The following is a 13000-nucleotide window of genomic DNA, read 5'->3' on the forward strand; positions in this document are numbered from 1 at the left end:
AAGATTAACAACTCAGGCAACAACGGATGTTGGCCAGGATGTGGAGAAAGAGGAACCCTTTTGCACTGCTATGGGAGTGCAAGCTGGTGCAGCCACTCTGGAAAACAGTGTGGAGGTTCCTCAAAAAATTGAAAATAGAGCTACCCTACAACCCAGCAATTGCACTACTAGGCATTTATCCAAGGGACACAGGTGTGCTATTTTGAAGGGACACAAGCGCCCCATGTTTATAGCAGCACTATTGACAACAAAGTATGGAAAGAGCCCAAATGTCCACCAACGGATGAATGGATACAGAAAATGTGGTATGTATGTATGTATGTATGTATGTATGTATGTGTGTACGCACACGCACACACACGCACACACACACACACACACACACACACACACACACACACACACAAATGGAGTATTACTCGGCAATCAAAAAGAATGAAATCTTGCCATTTGCAACTGCGTGGATGGAACTGGAGGGTATTATCCCAAGTGAAATTAGTCAGAGAAAGACAAATATCATATGACTTCACTCATATGAAGAATTTAAGATACTAAACAGATGAACACAAGGGAAGGGAAGCAAAAATAATATAAAAACAGGGAGGGGGACAAAACAATAGAGACTCTTAAATATGGAGAACAAACTGAGGGTTACAGGAGGGGTTGTGGGAAGGGGGATGGGCTAAACACATAAGGGGCACTAAGGAATCTATTCCTGAAATCACTGTTGCACTATATGCTAACTAACTTGTATGTAAATAAATAAATAAATAAATAAATAAGTAAATAAGCAAAGAAAAAAAAGGAGAAAAAGTTTCGAAGGACGGGCACTATTATCTTCCGCTTAGCGATGTCACGGAAATCCCACGTGAATATACGTATATACAAACACACGTACATACAAACCTGAGGGGGACATGTTAAGGAGGCAAAAAAATATTTTAAGTAAAAAACTACTTAAGTTAAACTTCTGTTTAACAGTAAAGGACACCCACAGGCGACAGAAGGGCAGCACGCGTCTCAGTGTCAATATCGTGTCAAGGTTTGCACCTCACGCGTCCTGCCGATGGGCTTGTGATCACGGGGTGTGGCCCAAATTTTAGTGATGTTACCTCTCAGTGAATCAATCATCCTCCATGGCTTCAGCCTCTGATCCTTCCCTGAGGAGTGGAAGATACAGAAGCAGGAAGGAACAGGCTGATGCCTTGAAGGGCTCCGAGACTTTTCTTTTTAAATCTTTATTTTTGAGAGAGAGAGACCGCGAGTGGGGGAGGGCAGAGAGAAAGGGAAACACAAATGCCAAAGCAGGCTCCAGGCTCTGAGCTGTCAGCACAGAGCCCGAAGCGGGGCTCGAACCCACAAACTGTGAGTTCATGACCTGAGCTGAAGTCAATGCTTAACCAACTGAGCCACCCAGGCACCCCAGTATTTTGGTTTCTAAATGTAAACTTTTTTGTTGAAGTATAGCATAAATAGATAAAGCAAAGTGCTCAAGTTATAACTATAGCTTGATGCATTTTCACAAAGACAGCACCCTGCTGAGACCAGCTCTCATGTGTCCTAATTACTTTTACTTCTTTTTAAGTACCTTTTTTTTTTAAATGTTTATTTGTTTTTGATAGATAGATAGAGCATGAGCAGGGGAGGGGCCGAGAGATGGAGAGACACAGAATCCGAAGCAGGCTCCAGGCTCCGAGCTGTCAGCACAGAGCCCGATGCGGGGCTCGAACCCACGAATTGTGAGTTCATGACCTGAGCCGAAGTCGGATGCCCAATGACTGAGCCCCCCAGGCGCCCGGAAGGGCTTCGACACTCTGAAAGTCAAACGCCTTGTGGGAATGACTGGCTGAACGGGCCTCACTCCTGGGAGCTGTGTAAAATGTGCTCTTAGGCGGCAAACCCCTTGCACACTGGGGACACCGGGCAAGAATCAGGAGAGTCGAGCACAAACAGAGTGACAAGTTAGCTCTGTTACATAGAACGTTCCAGAACCAGAAGGATCCGCTTCCCTAACACACTGGATAAATAAAACTGCTGCCCCACAAGAGCCACACACCGGAAACAAGGGGTCTCTCGGACTCTACAGAACATTTTCCTCTTCCTCCTGCGGGCCAGGGGAAGGGAGCCGGTTCATTCCCACCCGCTCCATCGCTCTTCCTGCCTCTTACGCACCCGCTGTGCCACACACGCTCAGGAGAGGCCTCCCGAGGAAGGACACGGAGAGCAGGACAGGGGCTGGACTGTCACGACAACAGCCGGCCTCCCTCAGCTGCCCACATGGAATCTTGAGAGAAGACTTCAGAGAATCTTTACTTGGATGTGTTCCGGACAAAAAAATGCTCTGCGGCTAACAGTGTTTAAACATAACTGGCCCATTCAATAACGTCAGAAACAGGGGTGCCCAGTGGGGGGGGGGGGGGGGTCAGTCGGTGAAGCGTCCAACTTCGGCTCAGATCGCGATCCGGCAGTTGATGAGCTCGAGCCCCGCGCCGGGCTCTGCACTAAGGGGGGCCAGCCTCCTTGCGGTTGTCTCTCTGTCTCTCTCCGTTCCCTCCCCACGTGCTCTCCCTCTCGAAAATAAACAGACTTAAAAAAAAAAAAAAAAAGGAACCATGTTAGAAACGAATAAAACACAGTTGCAGGATAACAGCAACTCTCTAGACTAGGAGGCCCTTAATTTATCCGTGAGGAAAACAAAGCTCTGGAGACTTAGAGACTCCCCCACAACATCCAGCATGTGGGGGCTCACTGGGGGCTCAGCACCCACAGATCCACAGCTGCTGAGAAAGTTAAATACACAAGGGACCGCAGCAGTGGCAGGAAGTACCAGGAAAACATAGAATCAGAAAGCTTCAAGAAAAACAGGTGTGACAAGTCCCAGCCCAGAGGAATGTGAATAGCAACACACTTTGCAGAAATGAGCCCTATGGTTGGGACACGTCCCAGAACAAGAGCACAGTATCGAAAAGGCACGGTCCTAAAAAAAATTAATTGACTAATTAAAAATTAGTTAAATAAAAGTGAAAGATTCGAACTTGTACACAGTGTTGACTGATCTGCAGGGTTTCATTCTGGGGCAGTAAATCATTTACTTGCATGTGCGAATTTTTACGAAAAACCAGAAAACAAACTCAGGGTAAACAAAATAACAAAGATCAGACAAAACCCAGAAATCCTACTGGCATTTTCTTCTCATGGGCTTTTACGTCAAAAGCAGATGTGAAGTCTGGCAGCTGAAAAAAAACGCATTAAGTAAATTCTCAGCACCTCACACTTCTAGAGCCTCTCCTGCTTACTCAGCCTATTACAACGAAGCGAACGAAAGTCTTCCGCCAAATCAAATGCAGCCCAGACCACGGTTTGTATTTCAAACCCAGTTTACTGTGGAAGTGCCAGGCCAACCCCAAAGTCGGCACCGGCCACTTAAACAACTTCCCTTATAAAGGGGTAAGGCCCTTCTTTCCCGGCACGCGGTGGGGAACTGCGTTCGCTTCCACGGGCAGATACAGAATTTATAAGAAATGCTGTCTTTATATAAGAATTAATAAGAAAACATACCAGGAAAAAAACTCATCATTTCTTGGATAAAAGTTCAGCACAGGCTCTGTCTGCACTTGGTTGCCTTGATTTCAGATGATCTCCTTAACTGAACTCAACCACACTGGGGGTCATGAAACGCGGTCCGCTGGACACAGTCGCAAATCGGTTCCCAGCTCCCACGCATGCAACACGAAAACGTTCCACTAATGGAAAAGCCAGACACCGACGATGGGGGCAAGGTGGGTTTTGTGGGCCTGGGGAACCAGCTCGCCCGAGGGGTCCGTACTGAGTGCACAGCCTAGGACACGAAAGCCACCTGGCACCCAGCGGCAACCAAAAGGAGGTGCCTGTGCAAGCTCCTGAGAAGCCTCAGTGGAACAGCCCCACGTGACTGTAAGTGCTGTGAATTCTGGACGGTGGAAAGCTGTGCGGGTTCATGCACAGTCATTTCCCAAGGGTGCCGTCTTTCCAACAGCCCAGGCCACCCTGGAACGGCTGTCCTGCGTTCTGGGTGCGAGACGTCCTTAAATCCCTACTGCTGAGGGTCTGCGTGTCTGACCCTGCGTGGGAAAAGCCACGCAGCCGTCACGGCACACGGGTCAGTCAACGATTTATTTGGGGGGTTAATGGCACCAACGCTGGGTGGCTCCTCCGTGATGCAGGAGCCTGTGCCCTCCGGAGGGGTCCGAGGGTTTTCTCCTGCTGAGCGTCACTGCCCAATAACCCGCACCAGACGCCTGCCCCCCCGGACCGCTCCCCCACCCACTCCAATCGCCGCGGCCCAGAGCTTTCGCTTCCCACTTACTTGTATTTTAAGAGCAGCCACTGAATTAACCAGAGTCCTACGAGGATCATGCCGTTAATCTCACAGATAGAAAAGGCCCACTGCACGCGGTTAAAATGGTCAAAAAACGTGTCCGGTAGCGGGGGCTGCACCTCCTTGGGAGGCACTCGCTCGTGGACGACCGAGATCATCACCGTGGTGAGGACGAAGCAGGACAGCGCGTACAGGAAGGCCAGGCAGGTCTTGCCCCACTCCACGGGGTACTGGGAGCGCTCGGGCTCGGGCATGGGGATCTTGATCATCTCCTTCCGGTAGCCGTTAGGCACCCCGTTGGGCGTGGCCTGCAGGCCGGGGCCAGCCGCGCCTGCGCCCAGGTGCCCGTTGGCGTGGCCGTTCTTGTGCGCCTCCATGTGCTGCTCCACCTTCAGGGTCTCGATCATGTCCAGGAGCCGCTGCCCGCTGTCGGCCGACACGCGGCACAGGGGCGGCCGCGTGAAGTCCTCCCGGGTCAGGCCGATCAGGTCCCGGCCCGTGAAGTGTTCCAGGGGCTCACAGTACTCGGGCATGGCGTGCTCCAGCAGCCAGTCTGCCACCTTCCTGGGGGACCAGTGCGCCACCTCCTTCATGGTCCCGGCGGGCGGGGGTCAGCGGTCCCGCGGCGGCGCGCCCATGCTGCCCGGCCTCATGCCGGGGACGTGCGAGGCCAGACGCGCGGAGCCGCTCCCGCAGCCCGCACGCAGCTCTCCGGGGCTCTGGGCGCCCGAGCGCGCTCACCTCATGGTGCACCGGGGGTCTTCCTTCTGCGGAGGCAAGAGACACAGTCAGGAGGGGGCCGCACGTCAGTCCCTGGGGGCGCGCCCTGAGAACCGGCCACCGGGGGAAGGCACAGCGCACGCCCCGAGAACCGGCTACCGGGGAAGGTGCCCCGCGCACTTGGAGAACCACCTGCCAGGGAAGTTGCAACTGGCTGCACCCGGAGAACCACCTGCCGGGGAGGGCGCAGCTGGCCGCAGGGCCTGGTCCAGGGTCTCCCTGGCCCATCGTTCCTGAAGGAGCATTAGATTAGACCCGGACAGATACCGAAGAATGTTCTCTAAGCCAGCATCCAACAGTGCTCCGGATATGCCTCGGTATAGGTTGGGGATTCCCTCTGTGCTTACTACCTACTTTCTGAGATAATCTGAAATAACGCGGCGAAGTGGCCGAATCTACCAAACTACCTGGTGGAGAAATGTCTTCAAACGTACATAAGCCACTGCAACGTCACAGAGACACAAGAGAATCACAGAAATGCTGAGCTTCGAGAGCATCTGGTCCAACAACTGCAGAGTCCTACACATGAAAAAACACCAAAGAATCCCTTTTTCCAAATGTGGGGTCATTTTCTACTCTACTCTCAGCTGGTTTTCTGTAATCAGCACGTATCAGTGTTGTAACAATCACTTAAAATCCAAAACAACACGTTAGAAGTAAAGACCGCGTTCTGGAACAAACGATTGTGGTTAGCGAAATAACGGCGGTCGGCGGAAGACCAAGCATAATGTGAGTCAACAGCGCCTTCATCTGTGAAACGAACAGTCAAGTATTCCCTTGAAAAGTCGTATGTAATTGGAGCACTAGAAGGGGTCTGGAGATCCCATATCCTTTTTTTCCTCTTTCTCAAATTTTCTATCCTATTCAATAGCTAACGTCTACTTTCCCTCACCATGGAAACACCCTGTCCAAGAGCTGCCTAACTTTTGTTTCTCAAAAGGTGAATGTGGTGCTAACTACAAAACAACAAAAACAACAAAAACAAAACAACAACAACAACAAAAAAAACGTGCACAGATTAATAGGTTTAATGGCTAGAAATGAGTCATGACCGCGTTTCCCGAGTATGCTTCGTAGAATCATAATCTGACAAAATGCTCTGCGCTTTAGAAATCATCCAAATGACGTCTAGGAAGTGCACGTCCTCTCTGAGGGCCAGCACTATGCATTGGCAGTTGGGACTGTGCATGAGTTAGAGGCTCCAGGAAATCGTCCGGGACCACAACCGGGTTACCACGATTCCTCGAATTGACTTCACTGAGGCTTGCTCACCACCACTTTTCTTCCCCAGCGATCCCTGTCAACTCCCCCAGGAGCACATTGGCAATGGCACAAACAAGACGCAAATTCAGGTCTTCAATTGCAAAGTCCAAACTCGTCTCTACCGTACCCTGAATCAGAGTCTGGAATCAAGGTGGACAGCCATCCACTCCCAGTTTCTCCACCCCCATAACAACCAGTCAAATGGCAGCACAGCTCAAGATATTCCAGACCTTGCAAAAACATTGGGTGTTCTCTCTTCTGGGCATCCACGTTGCTGTTCCACCGGCCTGTGGCAAGCGTCTGTCTGCACTTCACCCACGAGACCACGAGTGAGGGCGGGAGGACTGCCATCTTGAACATCCACATACTCACTGTGCAAGGGCTGGGAGGTGCTCACTCGACCTCTGCTCAGTACCTCAGGGCATGCCCCTTACATCTATCGGCATGTAGACGGGGTCGTGGAAAGTAAGACCTACGGACATTGCCACTGACGCTGCAAACTGCTTGAAAACCATTTGGATGGCCAAGGAGGACGCGGTGGGCATTCTTCAGAGGGAAACATGAAACCAAAGTGGACCTCTGGCCATTTGAAAAGCACTAGAGAAGAGCGTCAGTCGTCGCCAGTCCTGCCCAGTGACGAGAAGACACAAGCCACATGGGAGTCCTGCCGGAAGGTCCTACAGGAAAGGGGAACTCTCCAGATACTCCCCGGCAGAGTTACAGTGAGAGGCAAGGGGGCCTTCTGCGCGTGGGAGTGGCTACAAGAACTCTAGAGAAGAAATCCTGGTGGAAAGTTCAGGCCCAAGGGAATGAAAGGGCTTTTCGTGTGGCTTCCTCATTTCCCCTGCCGGAGGTAGGAAGTCGGCCAGAGGGGAACCCGCAGGGGACCACAGAGACCAGACCATGCCAACTCGTGATTTCACTTCTTTCTGATGAGGAAATTGTCTGATAATCTCCTCCTAAGGCTTAATCACCTTTAAAACAGGAAAACAGCCAAAGGTAGGAGACAATAGAGGCCGTCAGACACGCTCGCAGATGGAGGAACACGGATGTCACAAAAGTGAGTCCCATCAGCAGTTTGACAGCCACAGGAACTCTCAAGACGCAGCAAGATGCAGCGACGGCTCCCCTGATAAGAGGACAACAGCGCTGTCCCCTCCCCGAGGCCATCCCAGCACTCACCCCCAGCGCGCACACCCTGCCATCGACTCCGCTCCAACAAGTCCAAGGTCTTCTTCCCTTGGTCCTTCAGGTCCTTCCCAATCCCATCCCCATCCCCATCCCTGAATCCCGACGCGCCGATACCTGCGACCACGTGATGTAACCGGCTCGTGTGCCCACAAAGACGGCCGCCTATGTGAGTCGGGGAGCCGGGAGTCGGGCCCCTGCTTGGCTACATCCCTTCCTGACAAAGTCCTGAACCCTCGCCGAGCCTCAGTTTCCTCTGGAAAATAGGATTAACAACAACCTTGCCCACCTTCCCTGGGGCTGCTCCTGCTCTGAGGACCTCATGGGGGAAAAGGAATGAAAGCTACTGATTACGCCAAGAAATATGTCTTGTTCTTCTGGTAATGTCCTGCTTGCTTTCTGACACCCGACTGGGCCCCCGGTGACATTTCATAAATAGGGACTGAAGCTGCCACCTCCAAATGGCATTTTTAAAGCCCAATCATTCTGACACACGAGTTCAAACAGCCTTCCAAATTTCCTCAGAAAAGAAACCTTTGTTTTTCAAGCAAGCTTTGAAGCTTGAAAATAAAGGCCTAGATGCTATTTTCTTGCAGACGATTTTAAGATCACGTAAAAGGGGAAAAGAAAATTTCCATGGAAGCAACTGCCGGGCATACTCAATACCTCAAAGGTCACTGCTCAAAGGTGAGGACTTACTCAGACACCCCAGGGTCCAGCCGCGGGAGACAAAGTGGCTGGCCTCACACGCTCACTTTTTTTTTTTTTTTTTATGTTTATTTTTGGAGAGAAAGACAGAGTGTGAGTGGGGGCGGGGCAGAGAGAGAGGGAGATGCAGAATCCGAAGCAGACTTCAGGCTCCGAGCTGTCCACACAGAGCCTAGTGCGGGGCTCAAACCCACAAGCCATGAGATCATGACCTGAGCCAACGCTGAGCCCATGCGTAACCGACTGAGCCACCCAGACACCCCACATGCGCACTTTAGGATAGGACAGCACAGGACAGGACAGGACAGGATAGGACAGGATAGGATAGGGTGCAGTGTTTCTGAGAAGTGTTTTCCCATCTAGACCCAGAAGACTGCATGTTGGGCTGAGCTCCGAAAACAACTACTACCCCCGTCCAGAAAAGTCGCCCCGAATCCATTACGGGGAGGATGTTCAGAAATAACGCAGAGCTCAACGCATTAGACTGGGTACTCAGAATTCCAAAGTAAAAAGAGAATAAAACCTGGACATAAACTCGGTATATCCCGAAATACTGGAAGATGAGAGAGGGAAGAGGTGCCGGGACGCTCGTTCATGGGCAATTTTCGGACGGAAGTAAACCAGAGTCCAGGGGGCGGTGATGCGTCTAAACTCTCCTGCAGAAGACCAGAGCCAGTCTGCAGCGAGACCGAACCCAACATGCGTCCCGGGCCCCCCGCTGCAGGTACTCGACGACCTCACGGATGTGAACACGTGTGAGGGGCAGGCTAAGAGTCTATAAACCAAAATCATGGAGTCCTACAGGACTGAGGGCAGGAACAACCCCTCCTACTCATCACGGATCCTATACCCAGCAGGTTTCTCTCAGACCCAGACTAAATGAAAAAGAAATCTGCTAACACAATCCGGCTCCCATTCTTACAGTAGATATTTTAGGCTTTAAAATTATAAAAGCCATCAGATAGTGTGCCACAACACACTATAAACTATTTGTACTTCATTATCAAGGCCAGCTCTCTACAACCAGACAAATATGTTAAAGCAATTAGCCTGGTAATGAAAACAAAACATTAACCAAACAAAAGAACTAAGTCATTTATGAGTATGTGGTTTATCTCTGCTCAAAAAGAATCTACTATATTATCTTATTGTCTGGTATTGTCGAGAAATAAGACATCGTTGTGTTCACAAAAAGCTACGATATGAATTAAACAATGAACACAAGTTTTCAAGAAAGATTGCATAACGCAGTGCACAACAATTGCTCAGAAAATCTAAGTTCTTTTTAATTCTTTAATGTTTTTTCATTTTTTTGAGAGAGAGGAAGACAGAGAACGAGTGGGGGAGGGGCAGAGAGAGGGGGAGACACAGAATCCGAAGCAGGCTCCAGGCTCCAAGCTGTCAGCATAGAGCCCGACGTGGGTCTCGAACCCACAAACTGAGAGACCATGACCTGAGATGAAGTCAGATGTTTAACCATCTGAGCCGCCCAGGCACCCCTGAAAAATCTGAGTTTTAATAATTACTCTGTACTTTCCTCCAATCCCAAGGCCTCAGTTTCCTGTGGAGGAATGATTTATTCCATCTGCTTATTGCATTAGTTTCAGGAATGTGTGCATGACTGTGCTTTGGATAACATAAAGCAATACATAAAAATGTAAAAAAATTATTTACTGAATGTCAGTTAACCTTTAAAGTTTCAAGGAACTTATTAAAGGAAGTGTCATGAAAGTAAGAACTGAATTAAAAAAAATTTTTAATGTCTATTTACTTTTGAGAAAGAGAGAGAGAGAGAGGCAGAGTGCAAGCAGGGGAGGGGCAGAGAGAGAAGGAGACACAGAATCCGAAGCAGGTTCCAGGTTCTGAGTTATCAGCACAGGGCCCGACGCAGGGCTTGAACCCACGAACCGTGAGATCGTGACCTGAGCCAAAGTCAGACACTCAACCGACTGAGCCACCCAGGTACCCCTGAATTGAATTTTTACAGTTTTTTTAAGGCATGGAGGGCCCAAGATTGAACGAACATAGCTGCCCTGACAGCGAAGAAAGTACAGCAAAGTTCCAGATGTTTCTGAATGCTAACGATGGCAAATCACAGTAGCAAGCAGTGCATGCATGATTAATCTTATAAGCATATAGTGAGCTAAATTCTTTCTGCTTCCTGCATCAAATGTTTAAAAGCAAAAGCAAAAGTAACACGGGCTCTATACGAATTTTGCTCTACTAGCTCAAATAATCAACTTTGTGCGAGACCACAATTTGGTGAGTGTGTAATAGCTCAGACTTTTGACACAAACCTAACCTGTGGGTGCCTTGTTAAAGAGCAACACTAATTAAGAATCAACATTACAGTCTTGAAACACATGAACTGCCTTTTTGTAAACACTACAAGTCCAGATAAAAGTCTTTACGTCCTTAGAACTTTCCATAAAAGGCAACAGTAACCTAACGGACCTTTTATTTTTTTCTAATTTTATTTTTTTTCAATATATGAAATTTATTGTCAAATTGGTTTCCATACACCCAGTGCTCATCCCAAAAGGTGCCCTCCTCGATACCCATCACCCACCCTCCCCTCCCTCCCACCCCCCCTAACGGACCTTTTAGAGCAGCACAGGCCAGGCCCTCTGCAATACTCAAGAGACAGGTGTCCAATTCTCTCACTCAGTGTGGAGAACTCCTGAATGCTTTTCTCCAATCTAATCAGCTATAGTTTTTTTTTTTGTTTTGTTTTTTGTTTTTTGCTGTTTAACACATAAAGAGCTAACCTACAGAGGCAAAATTCTCACAACTGTACTTATCCGAAGGAAAAAAATGGTTAGGGTAACAACTGTATCGCTTCTGCTGAAGGACCTACATGTTTACTTCAGTCTAGAGCAGAAGAAATTTTACATCACTTTGGATGCCTTAACCTTCAAACCGTCCTTTACTGTAGATTGCTGTTACACGCACGGTTCAAAACTCCAGTGTCAAACTCTGACTGGCAAACGAAATCTCCCCTCAGGCTCCTTGAACTAAGTGCACGCTGCCTGATTTTGCTTAGAGACGAGAAGAAAGGGCCTGTGGCCCAGTTAGGCTGCTAGGAGAGCCTCAGGTGGGCACACCCTTCCCTCTCCTCCACACCTTGTCTATTTCAGGAAGTCCGATACTTAGATTTCACCAGATTGGAAACGAGTTCTTTCTCAGCAGTTGCCCTAGAACAACCCACCGACAGCCTCCCTTTAAACGGCCCCTCCCAAAGGGACCCATTCTGGTGTCTCAGTCCCCAGTGCCCCAGAGGGAAGGAGATGATTCTTGGCTGACAAGAGCAGGACAGTGACATCATGACAAGAAACGGGCCAAATCAACTGGATACGCTGTTCCACGGTTGTGGCTGTTCTCTGATGGTATGAAATATACGCGTGTTATCCATTTCCAGGGGAGCCCCCCCCGCCAGCAAGAGGAGCTCATGTGAGTAATTCCAGGGCCGAACAGAAACATTCAGCAGCCAGAAAATTCAAAGAATCACTTACTGTGGCAAAAATTAAAAACCACCTAAGAGTTCTACGGGGAGAATTAAATATAGCATCATACAACAGAATGCTAATTAAGCCTCCGCTAAAGACCGGACGATGTTTCTATAGCTGTAGTGATACACACACGCAGATTTGTCAAACAGGTTACAAAAGACAATGAAGCCATTTTTGTGACCATACATGTATCACAACTATCCACAGAAAGGAAGTCGAGAGGCACGGGGCTGGCTCAGTCGGTTAAGTGACCGACTGTGGCTCAGGTCATGATCTCGCGGTTTGTGAGTTCGAGCCCCACGTTGGGCTCTGTGCTGACAGCTCAGAACCTGGAGCCTGCCTCTGATTCTTGTCTCCCTCTCTCTCTCTGCACCTTCCCTGCTCACACGTTGTCTCTCTCTCTCACTCTTTCTCTCTCTCTCAAAAATAAACATTAAAAAAAAAGAAGTCTAGAAGGTACATGTCAGCTTCTGTTACCTTTGGATGTTGAAATTGTAAACTAAGTTTCTGCTTAATTTTTTTTCACTCTCTTGTAATTTCTCTGATACATGTTACTTCTGTTTAGAGAAGGGTTGTTTTTCCTTCAAGCATATTGTTTTTAAACATGGAGGCTACACTGTAAAATTAAAAATACATGCTTCTTACATTAGCTTTCTTTCAAAATCAGAAGCGGGCTTGCAGATTTCTCCAAATAAGTGGATTCTTTGCCTCCTGTGTATAACTAGGTTCCCGAGTCCTCCTATTTCCAAAACAGAACGGTCCCAGGATATGAGCCGAACCATCAACAAAGATAAAGCTCAGATCCGAACCTAAGTGCATAAAGAAGTTTGGTCTCAGAGATTTCCCATCATTCCAGAGAGAAAACAATGACAAACCATCAGAATTACCACTGTTCTGTCATCCAGGCTTTCAATACCCGTCCATCCAGCTATCTACTGACTGTCTGAAACCCTGCCTTATTGTCATTTCAGGAAGGAAAGCCATGCACGTCTCCAGTGACAGCTAATCACTGCAGTTTCCCCTGGGGTTTCATTGTCAGAACCCAATTACCAAACTCTGAAGATGATCAGTTCCACCCAACTGATAAGCTGCCCAAGTCTGAAACCAGCAGGACTATTATACTTACTTACTGACTTTATTTATTTATTTATTTATTTATTTATTTATTTATTTATTTATTTATTATTTTTGAGAG

The 13000-nt window shown here is 48.6% G+C and overlaps 1 protein-coding gene across 6 annotated transcripts in view; it reads right to left on the reverse strand.

The window, feature by feature from the left end:
* The window catches only part of SGMS1 (sphingomyelin synthase 1), a 286818-nt gene that overhangs the window by 34982 nt on the left and 238836 nt on the right, over positions 1-13000 (reverse strand). For all 6 annotated transcript variants that reach the window (XM_086679503.1, XM_086679502.1, XM_086679504.1 and 3 more), the window contains one exon: positions 4346-5124. In XM_086679503.1, the coding sequence (XP_086535629.1) occupies positions 4346-4950 (605 nt within the window). In that variant the 5' untranslated portion in view covers positions 4951-5124. The remainder of the gene's footprint in view (positions 1-4345; positions 5125-13000) is intronic.

This window comes from Puma concolor, chromosome D2 (assembly GCF_028749965.1).
Source record: "Puma concolor isolate L17-30 chromosome D2, mPumCon1.1.hap2, whole genome shotgun sequence".
In the NCBI taxonomy this organism is placed as follows: domain Eukaryota; kingdom Metazoa; phylum Chordata; class Mammalia; order Carnivora; family Felidae; genus Puma; species Puma concolor.